This window comes from Balaenoptera physalus (assembly GCF_965194825.1).
Source record: "Balaenoptera physalus genome assembly, chromosome: 19".
NCBI lineage: Eukaryota > Metazoa > Chordata > Mammalia > Artiodactyla > Balaenopteridae > Balaenoptera > Balaenoptera physalus.
In genome coordinates this window covers 6,689,443-6,708,263 of record NC_138900.1, presented here as the reverse complement: position 1 = coordinate 6,708,263, position 18,821 = coordinate 6,689,443, and the positions used below count along the sequence as shown (strand labels likewise).

The following is an 18,821-nucleotide window of genomic DNA, read 5'->3' as shown; positions in this document are numbered from 1 at the left end:
GATAAGATTGAATCCCAGAAGTAGTGGGGACTGTGGAAGGAATTCTTCCCCCCAAGGTGGCAAGCTGAAGTTCATTCATGAACACAGTCATGGAGTGCTTACTGTATGCAGAGGATACGGTTAGAAGGTGAATAAGGAACAGATACTTTCCACAAGGAGTTACGATCCTGGAGATGGAGAGGAAAAATTCAGATTTGTTGCGTGCCCCGAAAACTATACCAAAACCTTTTTTCTCTGGGGGGCTAGAATTCATGGTCCGTAAAATTCGCCACTGTCAAGTATACAGTTCAGTATTTGTAATATATTCACAAGGTGGTGTGAATCATCACTGCAATTTCACTGTCTAATTCCAGAAACTGAGTCTTTTCTCAGCAGTGATCTTTTTTTTGACTACATTTCAAAGGGTATGAAATTCGAAAGGAACTAAAAGTCTATGATCATTCCAGTGTCCCGGGCTCCCAGGAGGCCACCTCTGTTAGCTGTTTCTTGTGTGTCCTTCAGAGTAAGGCTTCTTGAAGCTGTCAGGCCAGTGACCAACACCCACCCCCCTTCTGTTTTCAGGGATTTTTTTAACTTTTTTTTTTTTTTTAACTTATTTTTGGCTGTGTTGGGTCTTCGTTTCTGTGTGAGGGCTTTCTCTAGTTGCGGCGAGTGGGGGCCACTCTTCATCGCGGTGCGCGGGCCTCTCACTATCGCGGCCTCTCTTGTTGCGGAGCACAGGCTCCAGACGCGCAGGCTCAGTAGTTGTGGCTCACGGGCCCAGTTGCTCCACGGCATGTGGGATCTTCCCAAACCAGGGCTTGAACCCGTGTCCCCTGCATTGGCAGGCAGATTCTCAACCGCTGCGCCACCAGGGAAGCCCTAAACTCTTTTTTTTAAAAAAAAATTTATTTATTTGGCTGTGCTGGGTCTTAGTTGCAGCACGCAGGATCTTCGTTGCAGTATGTGAGATCTTTTTAGTTGCGGCATGCAGGATCTTTTCGTTGTGGCATGGGGAATCTTTAGTTGCGGCATGCAGACTCTTAGTTGCAGCATGTGGGATCTAGTTCCCTGACCAGGGATCGAACCTGGGCCCCCTGCATTGGGAGCGTGAGTCTCAACCGCTGGACCACCAGGGGAATCCCTAACCTCCTTATTTTGAATAATTTCAGATTTACAGAAAAGTTGTAGAGTACACAAAATCGCTGCATACCTTCTCCCAGATTCCTCAAGCGTTACCATCTTGCCACATCTGCTTTATCCTTGTCTATCTTTCTAATTACTTGTTCTGAGCTGTTCGAGAGTAGGGGTGTAGCCCAGGGATCCCTTCACCCTTCGTATTTCCGATGACCACTGTCACAAATGACCACAAACGTAGTGGCTTATAACAACACACATTTATTCCCTCACAGTTCTGGAGGTCAGAAGTCAAAAATCAGTCTTACTGGTTAAAGTCAAGGTGTCAGCAGAGCTGGTCACTTCTGGAGGCTCCGGGAAGAATTCGTTTTCTTGCCTTTTTCAGCTTCCAGAGGCCACCCTTACGCCTTAGCTCGTGGCCCTTTTCTCTGTCTTCAAAATGCATCACTCTAGGGACTCCCCTGGCGGTCCAGTGGTTAGGACTCTGCGCTTTCACTGCCAGGGCTTGGGTTCGATCCCTGGTTGGGGAACTAAGGTCCCAAAAGCTACGTGGCGCGGCCAAAAAAATTGAAAAAAAAAACCCCAAATGCATCACTCTAACCTCTGCTCATGTGGCCTTCCCCCTCTGCCTCCCTCTTTTAAGGACCCTTGTGATTACGTTTCGGACCCACCTGGATAATGCAAGATTAATCTCCCATTTTAAGATCCTTAATTTCATCACATCGGTAAAGTCTATTTTTCCCTGCGAGGTAACATTCACAGGATTCAGGCCGTGGACATTTTGTGGAGAGGGGGCATTACTCATCTTACCGCCCACCCCCCAAATCTGTCTGTGCTTATTTCCTGAGAACATTCTCTGACACAAACACAGTACAGTATCATCATTAGGAAATTAACATTGGCACTATTAGTACTATTATCTAATCCACAGACCTTATGCCAACTTTCCCAATAATGTCCTTTATAGCAAAAAAAAAAATTTTTTTTAAGTTAAACAAACACACACACACACACACACACACACACACACACACACACACACACACACACACACACTTCCCCAGTCCAGGATCACACACGTTGCATCTAGTCGTCACACTTTACTCTCCATCCATCTGGAACCAGTCCTGAGTCTTTATCGTTCGTGACCTTGACACTTGGGGAGATTACAGACCAGTTGTTTTGTCAACGTGCATGTGTTTCCTCGTGATTAGATTCGGGTTACGCATTTTTGGCATGGGTCTCCCAGAAGGGTTCCCCCCTCCACCTTCCGCCCCTCCCTTTTCCTAAGTAAACTTTGTGCAGAAGCTTACGTAGCATAGACACCAGAAAATGAGCGCGGTGCCAAAGCACCCAGCTTAGGGGAATTTCTGCAAGTGACACCCCATATCACCAGCACCTCGAAGCCCCTTCAAGCCCCTTCCCCTCACCGCAACCCCCATCACCATTATGTTGGCATCTAACAACATGGAGTTGTTTCGCCCGCTCTTGAATTTGGAACAAACAGACCCATACGGTCCGTGCACTTTTGAACCTGGCTTCTTCCTTGCAATCCTGTGAGTGTGAAATCTGTACGAGTTCAGTGAGTGGCCAGAAGGGGGCTTCTGAGGGGCTGGCTCCACTGGTGTGTTCATTTTGTAAAATCTCACTGAGCTGGATGGAGGTGATTTGTGTGCTTTTCTGTGTGTGTGCTCTACGTTCGTACAAACATCCAAATTTTATGCTAAAAGAGGGACCAAAAGGGTTGCACAGCTGTTAAGAATACAGACCCCAGGGTCAGACCGCCGGGTGTGTCTCAGCCATGCCGCTTATGAGCTGGATGATCTTGGGTAAGTTGATGACCCGAATGTGCCTCGGTTTCCCTGTCTGTCGAATGGGGGTTTTACTGTTTCCCATCGCAAGATGCTATTGCAGGATTTGGCTCAGTGAGTTGTTCCGAAGGTGACATGAGGTCATTTGTGAGTGTTTGGAACAGGACCTGGTACGGAGTAAGTGAAAATAGATCAGTGTCCTTTTCAATCCGTAAATCGTGAAGACTATTCAAGGAGCAACGTGGATGAGGTAGCTGGGTGTTGGCGCTGGTCTGAAGCATCACCACGAAAGCAGCAGACACAAGCCCAGCCTGATGTAGGCGTGTAATATGGTCCATTCCAAGCAGAGGGCAGCTTTGCGGGTGGAGACAAGGAGGCTTTGACAGGATGACCAAATCTTGATAAAGTTCTGAACAAAACCAAGACCAGCCTTCCCTCGGATTCCTCAGTGACTACCCTCCTGGAAAATGCACTGTGTATTAAAACCAAACACAAAACACTTCTGTGTGTATACATAAAGCAGCTGGGATTAGTCTCAGAGCATTCCAAACCATGATTTCACAGACGTGAATGTCCTCTGGGGCGTTTCGCGATCAGACGGAATGTGAGCAACTCTTTGTGATACAGAAGGGCATCTCCTCTGGTCCCCACCTGCCCGGTCTCTGTGGCATCCAGAAACGTTGCCAGGGTGGCCCCCATCCCTATGCTAACCAACCCCTGCACGTTCCCGAGACGTCCTCTAGGGGGCAGCATTGCCCACTCATGGCGAGATTTCTAGACGCTTTGCGTAGACGTGCAAATATTAATACAATCGATCTTCTTTTACGGTGTCCCAGTTGGAGAATTCACCTACACACGACATTTATTCGTAACCCCCAAACCAACAATCCTGGTGCTTTTGTGGTCATTGCGGTCATTCATAGAGGAGTGAAAGTTTTGAGTTGCCCAGGGTGCACCCAACTGAAGTCTCACGGGGTGACATTCTGCCTTCTTGTTCCAGCCCACACTGTAAACCACTGTCCTTTCTACAGTCTGTTGAGTGCCACGCTTTTCACTTTTGGGGTGCTTTTTGGTTGGTGATTTCACTGTCTGAAATGTCCCCCTAAATGTAGTGCTTAATGCTGTCTGGTGTCCCTAAGAGCAGGAAGGCTGTGATGTGCTTTACAGAGAAAATACGTGTGTGAGAAGAGCTTCCTTCAGACTCCAGTTATAGCGAATGCTGGCTGTGAGTTCAATGTGAATCAATGCTATATATCAGATAAGATGTCTTTTAAAAAAATTTTATTGTAGTTGATTTACAATGTTGTGTTAATTTCTGCTGTGTACCAAAGTGACTCGGTTCTATATATATATATATGTGTGTGTGTGTGTGTGTGTGTGTGTGTGTATTCTTTTTCATATTCCTTTCCATTATGGTTTATCACAGGATATTGAAGAGTGTTCCCTGTGCCATACAGTAGGACCTTGTTGTTTATCCATCCTATATACACTAGTTTGCATCTGCTAATCCCAAACTCCCAATCCTTCCCTCCCCTACCCCCCTACCCCTTGGCAACCACAAGTCTGTTCTCCGTGTCTGTGAGTCTGTTTCAGTTTCATAGATAAGCTCATTTGTGTCGTATTTTAGATTCCACATATAAGTGATATCATATGATATTTGTCTTTCTCTTTCTGACCTACTTCGCTTAGTATGATAATCTCTAGGTCCATCCATGTTGCTGCAAATGGCATTATTTCATTCTTTTTTATGGCTGAGTAGTATTCCATTGTATATATGTACCACATTTTCTTTATCCAGTCGTCTGTCAATGGACATTTAGGTTGCTTCCATGTCTTGGCTATTGTAAATAGTGCTTCTGTGAACATAGGGGTGCTTGTATTTTTTCAAATTAGAGTTTTGTCTGGGTATATGCCCAGGAGTGGGATTGCTGCAATTCTATTTTTAGTTTTTTGAGGAACCTCCATACTGTTTTACATAGTGATGCACCAGTTTACATTCCCATCAGATAAGGTGTCTTTAAACAGAAACACACATAAACCAAGGTGATGCATTGATCAGTTGATGAAAATGTGACCAGAGGCTCCCAGGAACCAAACCTGTATTCCCCCACAGGAGCATTTGTTCACATTCGATAATTCAGTGTTTCAGGTGACCTTATAGAACATAATTACCAAGAATAAGGAAAATTGACTGACCTTGACATTTTCTGCCTTTTTTTTTTTTTTTTGCATAGATAGTGGTTGCCATATACACCATTCTGCACCTCGAATTTTTTACTCGATATTTTAGAAATCTTTCCATATTGCTAAAGATCTTCCTCATTCATCTCTCTAAGTTCTTTTGAATCTTCTATGCATTGCTCTATAAAATGGACATGAGCAGACACCGAATGGCAATAAAGCAAACTTTGAATATAAAATACAGAATTCAGGGACTTCCCTGGCGGTCCAGTGGTTATGACTCCGCTCTTCCACTGCAGGGGGCGCGGGTTCAATCCCTGGTCAGGGAACTGAGATCTCTCATGCCACGTGGCGTGGCCAAAAAATAAAAAAATAGAATAAAATACAGAATTCATTTATCCGTTCATGTATTTAAGACCTGCTTGGTGTCAGGTGGTGGTGTAATTGGACATAAGGTTTTTGAGCTAGATTTCTTTTTTTATTATTTTATTTTTTTAATTGAAGTATAGTTAATGTACAGTGTTGTGTTAGTTTCAGGTGTACAGCAAAGTGATTTAGTTATACATATATATACATATATCTATTCTTTTTCTGATTCTTTTCCATTATAGGTTATTACAAGATATTGAGTATAGTTCCCTGTGCTATACAGTAGGTCCTTGTTTAAGCTAGATTTCTAAGGGGCTAGTTCAGACCACGTGTCAGGACCCTGAGCCTCGCTGATCTGTGTTTCTGCTGCCCCTTAGCCATGCTGCGGATGATCTCGGCCGTTCTCCAGTTTGGCAACATTGTCCTGAAGAGAGAACGGAACACCGATCAAGCCTCCATGCCTGACAACACAGGTACCACCACATGGCCTGCTACCCACCCACGTACAGAACATCCTCCCTCCCCAGCCAGACCCGCCTCCCACCCAGGACCACCCTGATTTCCTGCCCTTTGCTGAATCTTTACCAAGATAACACCGTCCACTCTTTTCTTGATTATAAAAAGTGTGAGCTTCGCTGAAAATTTGCACACCACCGGTGTGCCAAGGTGGAAGGGGGCGCGGACAGCAGGACCCTCCATCATCCCAGCCCCTCCCAGAAAACCACCATTAGCACTGGGCATATCTCCTCCTGGCCTCTGTGCTCTGCATATATATACTTTTTTTTTTTTTGCCTTTCAGCAGAAGTATAGTTGATATTCCTTTTTTTATCAAAATGGAAATAGCTCTGCTTCTTTATTATTATAAAATAATACAATCTGAATGGGAAAGAAAATATGGCAAGACAGGGGAGTATAAAGGCAGGGAAATTACCCATAATTACTGCTAACATTTTTGGGGGCATTTTTCTCTGGGCTTTGTTGTTCTACGTCTGTATCAATGTGGAAATAATTATCACAGAAATGGAATCGTGCTTCACACCGCCTTCCCCTCGAGATGGGAAGAGCTTTCTGTCCTGATTATGAAACCCTACGGGCTATTTTCAAAAGCTGTACAACACAGAACATATGAAGGAAGGGGCATCTCTCACGATGTCACTGATCTGAGCTATCCCTGTGACATCTGGGGGCCAGGTTCACACACCCAGCAGGCGTGCCATACATATTCACTCATTCATTTGATTTACAAAATTGGGGTCAGACCTTATAAACTGTTTCGAAACCTGCTTTTTTCCCCCCCTTAATGCAATGGGGGTAACTTTTCAAGGTTATTAACTAGAACTCTACTGGGGTTTCTTCACCTGGGTTCTGTGAGGAGAACTGTATGTCAGTATAATTAATCTCCTTTGGAATCCCGTGTATTTCATTTTCTGCATTTGCAAACATTAATCGGAGAAGCAGCCCCCAGGCTCCACCAGCTGGCAAAGTACACACCAAGGGCTTAGAACCCCGTTAAGTCACCCTGTTACTGGCAGCATAGTACTCCGTGCTGTTTTTTCAGTTTTTAAATATTCCCATATAATGCAAAATCACTGTAGAAGAATTAGAAATTGCAATTGCATCAGAGGGAGGGGGAGAGAGAGAGAGAGAGAGATTGATTTAAACCCTCATCACCTCTCAGAAATAACCACTGTTGACCTTTTAATGTGTCTCCTCTACAGTGTTTTTCTCTTTTGCTGGAGCTGAGTATTTGTAGTAACTATCTTCCTGTGACGCAAGTGATAGAGGCTCAAAAACACTTTTTAATGATCATTTTAATTCAGAGGCGAAAGAAGAAATACACCTGCCCGCACAGCCCTTCCTCCATGTTCTGCTAAAACAGCTATTCACATTTTGGCAATTTTTTTTTTTTCCTACAAAAATAGGGAAGAGCAATGAATTTTTAAAGAGTTCTTTTAGGTTTGGCCACCTCACTGAACTCTTATTCCAAGAGTTTTCCCCCAGCATTTTATTGAGACATTTTCCAACATACAGAAAAGTTCACAGAACTTTATACCGAACACCCAGATCCACCACCAAGATTCTACCCCTGACATTTTACTACACTCGCTTTATCGAGTATCTTTCCATCCTCTGTTCATCCATCTCCTTTTCTGGCGCATTTCAAAATCGCAGATATTGGTATAGACCCTTCAGCCTGTGTATCATTTACTAGCGTCCAATATTTGTTTACAGTTCTTTCACGGACTTGAAGGGAAATATACAAATCATGAAATGTACACACCTTAAGTGTACCGTGTAATAATTTATAATACTAATTATTTATGTATTAAATAATAATTATGTATAATGCTTATATTATTAATTAGTAATAATAATGTTATAAATAATTATTATTTATAATAATAGTATTTAGTGACTGCAGAACATTTGTTCAAATGGATGCACCCTGACTCTCTAACCAACCCCTAGCTGTTGGACATTCGGGTTGCCTCCTGGTTTTTTCTCCATTGTAAACAATGCTGTGATGAACATCCTCCTAGTCCAGCCTTTGCCCACATCCAGAATTATTTTTGCCAACTTAGGGTTCCAGGAGGAGAATTATTGGGCCGGAGAATGCACACACCTTTAGGACCCGTAACGCCTCTAGCGGGGAAAGGCTGGTGTTCCACCAGCAGTGGGGGGGGGGTGACACCCTCTCTCCCGTCCCCCAGTCTGCACCGTCCCCACCTCCCAGTGCTGACCGCATCTTGGTGCCTCTCGCCCTCAGCTGCGCAGAAGCTCTGCCGCCTCCTGGGCCTGGGGGTGACAGATTTCTCCCGCGCCCTGCTCACCCCCCGCATCAAAGTTGGCCGGGATTACGTGCAGAAAGCACAGACCAAGGAACAGGTGGGCAAGGCTGGCGGCAGGCGGGCGAGGCTGGCGGCAGGCGGGCGAGGCTGGCGGCAGGCGGGCGCACGGAGGGCCCTGGGTTTTTAAGCAGCTTATGCCCGTGTTTTCTCGCTCACTCGACAAACTTTTGCTGAGTGTCTCTGTTCAGTTACCGACTCTGGTCTAGGTGCTAGAATAAAGGCAGTCATGGAAACAAAGACCACGCCTTCAGGGAGCTCAGGCTGTAGTAGGGAATCAGATAATAAGAGAAGAAACGGGTGCTTTCTTCAAAGGAGGGGATTGGGGTGCTTGGGAAAGTCTTCTCGGCAGAGGCGACATTTGAGTTGAGACTTGGATGGTTCAAGACAAAGGGAATAGCATGCGTAAAGGCCCTGGGGCTGGAACAAGCTTGGCGAGTTGGGAACATTAAGGAGATCAGTGAGGCTAGACAGTGGGGGAGAGGGTGGTAGAAGCTGCGGTCAGAGAGGTTGGAAGGGGACAGATCACACGAGGTCTTAGGAGCCACAATAAGGAGGTGAGTTTTATGCAGAGTGCAGCAGGAGGCCAGTGAGGATTTAAGCCAGGGAATAACTTGGTTCAGTTTGTCTTTATAAAGATTCCCTTGTCTACTGTGTGGAGAATTGGGTCCAGGGGGCCCCAGTGGAAGCCATGAGACACAAGGAGGCCGCTGCCATAGTCCAGGCAAGCGATGATAGCAGCACAGAGAAGGGTGGTGGCAGTGGGGGTGGGGAGAGGTGAACACAGACTAGATGTTTTCAGAATTCCAGTTTTGGGGCAGAGGCCTCTCCCTGACCCCAGGCTGGGCTCTCGAGGTGCTAGGACAGAGAAGGCACAGTGAGGGATATGAGATTGGGGATCACACTGGCCTGGGTTCTGCTCTCAGTCAAGGTACTGTTGATAGGATCCATTTTACAGATGAAGACACTGAGGCACAGAGAGGTTTATTCACATGCCTGAGGTCACACAGCCTCTAAGTAGCAGAGCTAGGATTCCAATCTAGGTGTTGGTCTCCAGATTCCACCCTCTTACCTGTCCTGCCGTGGAAATTGGTTCAAGGGTTGGGTGGAATATTTATGAACTAATGTGCCCCCAACCACTTCACACAGTGCCCGACGCACAGTAGGGCATCACTAATGATCTACTGTTTTTAATGTCACTGCTCTTGATGAACCATGATGGGGCTCCGTCCACACCCATGTCTCCTTGCCGGCAGGGTGGGGTCGGAGGGCACTGATGTGCAGGCTGGGCCCTCACTGTGTGCCCTGACCTGCAGGCTGACTTTGCGCTGGAGGCCCTGGCCAAGGCCACCTACGAGCGCCTCTTCCGCTGGCTGGTCCTGCGACTCAACCGAGCCCTGGACCGTAGCCCCCGCCAAGGCGCCTCCTTCCTGGGCATCCTGGACATCGCCGGCTTTGAGATCTTCCAGGTCTGCGCTTTGTGCCTGGCTGGGGGCTGGGAGGGCTGCATCACGCTGGCCCTGTCCCCCCTCTCTCTGGGTCCCTGTCCCCCCCTCCCTGGGTCTCTGCCCCCCTCTCTATGGGTCCCTGTCCCCCCCAGGTTCCCGCCCCCTCCGGATCCCTGTACCCCTCTTTCATGTGTCTCTCCTCCCCACAGCTGAACTCCTTCGAGCAACTCTGCATCAACTACACCAACGAGAAGCTGCAGCAGCTCTTCAACCACACCATGTTCGTCCTGGAGCAGGAGGAGTACCAGCGCGAGGGCATCCCCTGGACCTTCGTCGACTTCGGCCTCGACCTGCAGCCCTGCATCGACCTCATCGAGCGGCCGGTGAGCCCGCGGCTGCTCCACGCTCCGCGTGACCTTGGTCCAGCTCCTCACCCCACCCGGCCTCAGGCCTCTCCTTCCGTTAAATGGGGAAAACGGCATAGATCTGTGTGGCTGCTGGATGATTAGAACCCAGAACATGCCTGCCACAGGGCGTGGCTCGAATCAAAGGGCTAATCGATCGCTATAACGGTTGTTCTCGTGTTTGCTTGTAGGTCCCAAGTGGCACAAGAACTAAAAATTAGCAGCAACCTAAGTGTCCAGTATTTGGGGATCTGACTTAACTTTTCTGCCCTCCTCTGTTAATGGTCAGGCCAACCCCCCTGGGCTCCTGGCTCTGCTGGATGAGGAGTGCTGGTTCCCGAAGGCCACAGACAAGTCCTTTGTGGAGAAGGTGGCCCAAGAGCAGGGTGGTCACCCCAAATTCCAGCGGCCAAGGACTCTGCGGGATCAGGCCGACTTCAGCGTCCTGCATTATGCGGGCAAGGTAGGGAGCAGGGGCCAGCCTTGGGGGCTGTGGGTGGGAGTGAGGATGAAGGGAGGGTGCAGAGGGAAAGCAGGGGCCACCTGGTGTCCACTGGGACAAGTCACAGCCAGGCCAGGGGTAGGAAAGCCCATGGAGGAGCGAGGACTCTGTCTGATGAAGTCAGCAAAGGCTTCCTCAAGGAGGGGATATTTGCAGTGGGTTTTGAGAGATGGATAGGAGTTCACCAGAGAACTGGTGAACTGGAGAATTAGGTGCATTTTATTCACTCATTTGGCCAACATATGCCTTTTGTGAGCTCAGCCCTGTGCTGAGCAAAGCTGGGGACCCACATCAGATATGATTCTGTCCTCACAAAGTTCCTTATCTGCGAGGGAGATGAAAACAGACCATCGGGATATAAGGCCGATAAGTGCTTTAATGGGGCCAGCTATGGATAGTGTCAAAGTCCAGAGGAGGAATCCCAGGGAAGGTCTCACAGAGGAGAGTGATGCTTGATCTGAACTCTAAATCAAGGGTCAGCAAACATTTTCTGTGAATAGTTTCAGTTCTGTGGGCCAGTCTCTGGCACAACTACTCAATTCTGCCATGAGAGCACGAAAGAATCCACAAGTTCACACATAAATGAAGGCCGTATTCCAATGAAACTTTATTTATTTTATTATTTTTAAAAATATTTATTTATTTATTTAAATTTATTTATTTATTTTTGGCTGCATTGGGTCTTTGTGGCTGAGCACGGGCTTTCTCTAGTTGCGGCAAGCGGGGTCTGCTTTTCGTTGTGGTGCGCGGGCTTCTCATTGCAATGGCTTCTCTTGTTGCAGAGCACGGGCTCTAAGCACACAGGCGTCATGGCGTGCGGGCTCAGTAGTTGTGGCTCGCAGGCTCTAGAGCGCAGGCTCAGTAGTTGTGGCACACTGACTTAGTTGCTCCGCGGCATGTGGGATCTTCCTGGACCAGGGCTCAAATCCGTGTCCCCTGCATTGGCAGGCTAAGTCTTAACCACTGCGCCACCAGGGGAGTCCTATTTATTTCTTTTTGGCTGCGTTGGGTCTCAGTTGCCACACCCTGTGCGGCCTCTTTGTTGTGGCGGGCGGGCTTACTTGGCCCGCGACACGTGGGATCCTAGTTCCCCAACCAGGGATTGAGCCTGCGTCCCCTGCATTGGAAGGCGGATTCTTAACCACTGGACCACCAGGGAGGTCCCTAGAACTTTATTTATAAAAGGAAGTGGATTTGGCCTGTGGGCCATTGTTTGCCAATCCCTGGTCTAAATGATGAGTAGGGACTTCCCTGGTGGTCCAGTGGGTAAGACTCCATGCTCCCAATGCAGGGGGCCCGGGTTCGATCCCCACTCAGGGAACTAGAACCTGCATGCCACGACCAAGACCTGGTGCAGCCAAATGAATAAATAATATTTTAAAAAATAATAATAAAATAAATGATGAGTAACCTGTAGCCAGAAAAGAACGGGTGGAGGGAACAGCATACACAAAGGCTGGGGGGTAGGAGACCCATGTGTTCTGTTCTAGAACTCAGTTGTTTTCCGAACATTTGCTAAGATTTCCTGTGTGCCCGGTCCTCTGCTGGCTGTGAGTCAGACTCAGGCCCTGGCCTCTGGGAGCCACCGCCTGGTGGTGGGGGGGAAACGCGTGCAGGGAATCGTGGTGGTCAAGACTGTGACTCCGTGGAAGGGAGCTGGCCGCGTGAAAATCCACGGAGAGGGAATCACAGGTGGCGGGAACGGCAGGGGTCACAAACCTGAGGTGGAAACGAGCTTGCACGTTTGAGGACCAGCGTGGCTAAATGAATAAGGAAAGAAGCGTTGGTGGATGAGGTTGTAGAGGTGGGCAGAGTCCTCTTAAGGGAAGTACAGAAAGGGAGAGGGACCATGCTTGCGGGTGGGTGCAGTTCAGGATATGGACACAAGGTGTCCACCAGCGCTCTCTCCTGAGTGGTGAGCCCCAGAGCTGGGAATCTCAGAGCTTCTGGGAGGCTCCTTGGGAAATCAGCAGTGCTGGTGAACCCCCCATCCCACCGCCCTCCTCTGCCCAATTTCATTCAGGTTGACTACAAGGCCAGTGAGTGGCTGATGAAAAACATGGACCCTCTGAATGACAGTGTCGCAGCCTTGCTTCACCAGAGCGCAGACCGGCTAACGGCAGAGATCTGGAAAGACGGTGAGGACCCGCTTCCCCAGGCCCTGTCCCTGGAGCTCTGTGCATCCCTTCTCCCAGCTCACAGTGTGAACACTTTTGTTCCAGAGTCTGAGTTCTGAACCTGAGTTGTCTGCTCAGAGGCAGAACTGGTGCCAGTAAGCCAGACAGCCTTACAGTAGTGATTCCAGTTAGTGATTGATTGATTGATATCTCAAACCAGCATCACACTCAATGATAAAACACCCCTCCTTAATCAGAAACAAGACAAGGATGCCCACTGTCAACACTGCTGTGAAACACTGTTTTGGCGATAATAGTTTATGCAATCAGACCAGAAAAAGAAATAAGTATATGAATATTCAAAAGGAAGCAACGAAGTTATTAATTGTAGATGGCATATGATCCCTAAAAAAAAAAAAAAATCAGGAGATTCAACTGAAAAAGAATTAATAACAACAAGAGAACTCAGAAGGGCAGTATTTACAGGTTAGTCAACTTTTGGGCTTTGCTTTCGTTGATCTCTCCCTAAGTTCCCTTCAGGGATTCAGGGAAGAAAAAAAGCAAAAACTGAGGTATAGTTTTGGAGTTTTCCTGCTCCAACAAGGCCCATGTGAGTTTGGCCATCAGTCTTTTCAGACTGACACTTTCAGACCAGCAAGCCCTGTCCATTCTTGCCCTCCATCCTTAGAGGAGGTTTGAGAGATGATTTTATAAAACTGACAGAACCAGCATCTTGGTTTCCTGATTCCGGGTTTCCGGAATCTGTCAGTTTGCCTTAATCTTTTATTGAAGTGAAAAGCATAGTAGTAGAAGCGCCAGCCCATGCAACTAGACAAGAGAACAAAATAAGCAAGATGAGTCATTCCCAAAACAAACTCACAGAGCGAAAGGGCATAGCACACCTTGATATAGTGAGCTGATTTTAGACAGAGAAATTTGATGTTAGTATCTCATATAGTTTATACAAGAGGGATTGAAAAGCATTGTTTGATGTTCAGTAACAGAACCAGATTCTGCTGAGAATCATCTCCTTCAGACTGAAAATCTTCCCCATCAACTTCTTTAAAATTTGTGCCACGTTCATGGGCACATGATGTTCCCCCTAATCCTTCACATGCTCCACCCTGTATATGCTTGGCTCTCAAAGTGTTCCAAGAGAGAAAGTAGAAGTGGCAAAGCCTCTTGAGTCCTAGACTGGAACCCCGCACAGTATTATCTCCTCCACAATTCTCCTGAACAAAGCAAGTCACAAGGCCAGCCCAGATTCAAGGAGCTGCAAGTCACAGAGAGGGGTGGGGGATTGGGGCCAATTCTGCATCAATCTCTACTACAGCTGCCCTGAGCCCAGAGTTGGCTTTGCTTTCGGGCATCCTGACAGCCCAGAGTTGGGTACCCAGCATCCTGGCAGCCCAGGGGAAAAGGCAAATGAGACAAGCTCTCTTCAGAGAGGCAAACACAACAAGCTGGGTGGGAGCCTTGAGTTAGTCCTTGAGCTTCCTGGTGGTCAGGGCAAAAGGGGATACCTAATAAAACAGATACAGACTCACCCTCTAGGGAGAGAGGTTTTTTCCCCCCGGGTATTAAATTCTCAGAGGACATTCGCCCTTTCAACCAACACTGATGCCCTCACTAGTCAACATAAAGCTGAACAGGACAGTCTTCCTGGCTTTAAAAGTTCATGGCCAGGATCAGGTTTCTCCTCCTGCTTTGCTCTGTGCTGTTGACTAATAACCCTTTCTTCTTTTTTCTTCTTGCCTCTTCTCATGCTGCTCCCTTTGCATCTCCCATCCCATCTCCCTGCCTCTCCCCCCATCTGTCCTCACCCCCACCCAGAACACGGGGGCTTGCAGCAGTTCTCTTTCCTTGGCTCCTTCCCACCGTCGCCCCCAGGATCTTCAGGGAGGCACGGCTCTGCCATTTCTCCGTCAGGGGGTGGGTGTTGCTGTGCATCAACGGGTGAGATTTGCCAGACAAGGAGGGTGGGCCCTTTGGACCGGTAACCTGGTTTTGAACGTCTGTCCCCTTTCCTTGCCATACAGAGATCTTTCCCTCTTCTTTCCCGTCCGCACCCCTTTTTGGCTCCCTTAGCAGTTTCCAGACTCTTTGTAACAGCACAAGGCCTTCTTCTAACTAAACCGCATGTAAAAGTACAAACAATTGTGATAGTATCAGCTGGCATTAATTGAACCCGTACTATGTGCTGTGCACTGTGCAAAGCCCTTTTACCATTATTAACACATGGAATCCTCCGAACAACCTAATCAGGCAGCTGTTAGTACTCTTACCCCTGTTATACAGATGAGGACATGGAAGCACAGACAGGTTAAGTCACCTGCCTGTGGTCACACAGCCAGTAAGGGACAGAGCTGGGATTTGAACCCAGAGCCTCTGCTCTTACCTGTGCTATAAGAACTTAATAAATGATAATTATCCTTTTGATAATAACTAGGAGCATGGCGGTAGGAGGGAGACTTGAACCTGGGGAGGAGAAATGCCATATCTGAGCCCCCACTGTGTGCCAGGCACTGCCCTCAGAGCGAGTTATCTAGTTGACCCTGATAACCCTCATGATTGGGGATTGCAGGCCATCAGATTCTGCCCCAGCTGCAGGTCCTTGAGAAACTGGGAATGATTCAGTACATAGAATTTGAGACAAAGGAGTGCGTATTTCTCACTAGTTGAAGTGACAGCATCAAATTACAATAGGGAAAAAAAATTATCATGAAATCAGGCCTTTCTGGGAAAATGGTGACTATGGAGGCAGTTTGCCTTATTTTACTGTATGTTTTTTCATTTCTTTTTATTTATGTATTTTTAATTTTTTGCCTTATTTTAAATATTGCCTTATTTCAAATATCGTAATAAAGCCAGACTTCATTACATTTTTAATGTGACACTGTTTCAAGTTCCTGAAAATGCAGCTGTGGTTATTGCCCTTTTCCCTCTCTGTGCCTCAGTTTCCTCATCTGTAAAATGGGAATGATTTTTATAGGCTTATAAATAAGCCGATGTATGTCAAGTGCTTTGAGCAGTGCCTGGCAGAGAATAAGTGCTAAGGAAGCATTTGCTATCTTCATCATCATCATTTGCTGATAAGGAAAATGGAAAAGAAGGGTCAGAGACCAGGGTTCGAGAAGATTCATACTGCCCGGGTTCAGATCCTGGGTCTTCAGATCCTAAGCTGTGTGGCCTTGGGCACAGTCTTCCATCTTACTGAGCCTCAGTTTGCTGGTCAGTCCAATGGGCTGATAATACCTACCTTACTAGGCTGTGAGAGGTGTTTCATATGTAAAGTGCCAGGTCCTATAAATAATAAGATCCTTGACCTTTGGCCAACCCAGCCCCCTAAAACTGACCTTTGACTTTATTCTCTCTCTACATCTGTTTCCTCCTCCCACAGTGGAGGGCATCGTGGGGCTGGAGCAGGTGAACAGCCTTGGGGATGGCCCGCCTGGTGGCCGCCCACGCCGGGGCATGTTCCGGACGGTGGGACAGCTCTACAAGGAGTCCCTGAGCCGCCTCATGGCCACACTCAGCAACACCAACCCCAGCTTCGTCCGCTGTATCATCCCCAACCACGAGAAGAGGGTGAGTGACCCAGCCCGGGGAGGGAAGGCAGCTCTGGCAGTGGGTAAAGTCCCAGTCGCTGGATGTGGCTGGAACCATGTCTGGCCCCAGGCTCACTTCTGACTGGCTGTGTGACCTCAAGCAAGTTGTTTTCCCTCCCAGGCTCAATGCCCTTTTAGGAAAATTCATTCATTCATGGGACTTAAGTTTTACTGAGCACCTACTAAGTGCCAGGTAGTGGGCATACAGTGAAGTCAGGGAGGGCTCCCTGGAGAAGGTGAGGTCTGAGCTCGGAAGGATAAGTGGTATTCTAAGCAGAGAACAGCTTGTGCAAAAGCCCAGTGGTTGGTTGGAGCATGAACGGTACAAGGGATGGAAAAAAGACCCTTGGAGCCGGGAGTGTCATGTAAGTGTGGGGAGACCATGCCTGGCCTCCCAGGCCACCAATAAGTTTTCTTGTTGGGAAAATCAGAGAATAGGCCCTGTAGAGAAGGGTCAGCATAGTAGAAGGTGAAACTAGGTGCCTGGGGCTTATACTGTCCTCAGAAAGTAGGAGCTGTGGTTATTGAGTAGGTGGATCTGTGTGTGTCTGTGTGTCTCCTTTCTCATAGCTGTAAATACCATATTTTATCAAATCTAAGACACATTTATTGTGACATCTTAGCATCTCTGAAGTTGGGGTGTGGCTCACAATCAAAGGCCTGTCAGAGTTTAATTGACAAGAGTTTTTCTTTCTTGGTGGTATATAAGATAACAGTGTGTTTTACAATCGATAGTGGCTTTTATTTGATGAAATATGGCATACATGGGCTCAGCCACTTCTCCAAGGAGCCTTGGTCCTTTTAAGTGGAGAATGGTGCTTACAGTCTAAGATCTGGGTGCTAGGTGTGCTCAGTGGTATCAAGGTGTCACTCCCAGGACCGCTCAGTAAATAGAGCTATGTACGTACACACTAATGTATATGCATGCATACACATATGTGTATACATGTACACACATATATGTGTACACACACTTACATCTATGTTTATTTCGATAACTATCTGTATATGTTGAAAACCATGAGCTCCCACCAGTATGTCAAGTTCCAGTCCAACATCTCTTTTTAGCAACAGTGAGATCCTGTAATATAGCACACATTTACTAGTTTTCTCAGTCCCCTTTTATGTAATCAGTCTCCTGACCTTGCTAGGCACCTCCCCACTCAAGCCTGCCAAATGTCTTGTTGAAGGGTGGAATGGAGGAAGGAAGGAGGAAAGGAAGGATAGAAGGAAAGAAGGAAGGAAAGGAGGGAGGGAGGGAGGGAAAAAACCAAAATGTTACTGTGAGACCATCCTATATATTATTTCCAATTTCCAGCTATTTTCAGCCATTTCCTTGGGGCTCTTTTGAGAGAGCCACTAAGATGGCTTAAGCAAAAGTGAGAATGTATCAGGAATTCCCTGGCGGTCCAGTGGTTAGGACTCCACGCTTTCACTGCCGAGGGCCCGGGTTCCATCCCTGGTTGAGGAACTAAGATACCACAAGCCACAGGGCACGGCCAGAAAAAAAAAAAACGTGAGAATGTATAGATTCACATAATTGACGATTCCACGATTAGGTTCAGGCACAGTTGGATCCAGGTGCTCAAACGGTGACGTCAGGAATCTTTTTCCTTTGCTTGGCCCTGCTTTTCTATGTGTTGCCTCCTCTCTGATGAATCTCTGTCTCCATTCTCAGGGTGGCACGGCAGCCACCAGTGGCTCCAGGCTTTCATTCTTTCAGTTCAGCAACCCTAAAGGAAAGAGAGAGCTTCTGGCAGCATGGATGTAGCAGAAGTCCCAGGGCTGGCTTTCACTGGCCTAGGATGGCTCTTGTGCCCACCCTTGAACCAGCCTGATTGGCCTGGCCTGAGTCACATGACCATGTCTGGAGCCAGGATGAGGTCAGTCCTAGCCACTCATGGACTGAGAGCATAGGGGGAGGAATAGTGCCCTCCTTCCCACAGAATGGAAGCGTTATTACCAAGGAATAGGGAACATATATAATAATAAATAAACAGAACCTCCCTTTTTGCTGGGACATAAACATTCTGAGGGCAGGGGCTTTTATCTCCTTTTTTACTGCTGAGTCCCCAGTGCCTAGAACACATTGTGTGGCATACAGTGAATATTCAATAAACATTTGATGGATGAATAAATACATATATGCTTAGATAGCCCTTGAAAAAGATACAGAATGGTGGTTCTCGTTTTTTAACCCTCCTCCCCACCAGATATTTATATTCTGCCCTAGCCCAGGGCCAGGGCTTTTTTTTTTTTTTTTTTTTGGTTTTGGTTTTGTTTGTTGTTTGTTTTTGCTTTTTTAAGCATGTGAGGGGACTCCAGTGTGTAGTCTGGGTTGAGAACAACTGATCTAGAAGGATCCATAAAAAACTGGGTATTGTGTTGACCACTCTGGGGCCCTGGGCAAGGCAAGAGT

General features: G+C 47.3%; 1 protein-coding gene across 4 annotated transcripts in view; it reads left to right on the top strand.

The window, feature by feature from the left end:
- Window positions 1-18,821, top strand: part of MYH14 (myosin heavy chain 14) — a 92,371-nt gene that overhangs the window by 25,315 nt on the left and 48,235 nt on the right. For all 4 annotated transcript variants that reach the window (XM_082435872.1, XM_082435869.1, XM_082435870.1 and 1 more), the window contains 7 exons: window positions 5,855-5,950; window positions 8,245-8,363; window positions 9,640-9,792; window positions 9,981-10,154; window positions 10,465-10,638; window positions 12,701-12,815; window positions 16,195-16,382. In XM_082435872.1, coding sequence (XP_082291998.1) covers window positions 5,855-5,950; window positions 8,245-8,363; window positions 9,640-9,792; window positions 9,981-10,154; window positions 10,465-10,638; window positions 12,701-12,815; window positions 16,195-16,382 — 1,019 coding nt within the window. The remainder of the gene's footprint in view (window positions 1-5,854; window positions 5,951-8,244; window positions 8,364-9,639; window positions 9,793-9,980; window positions 10,155-10,464; window positions 10,639-12,700; window positions 12,816-16,194; window positions 16,383-18,821) is intronic.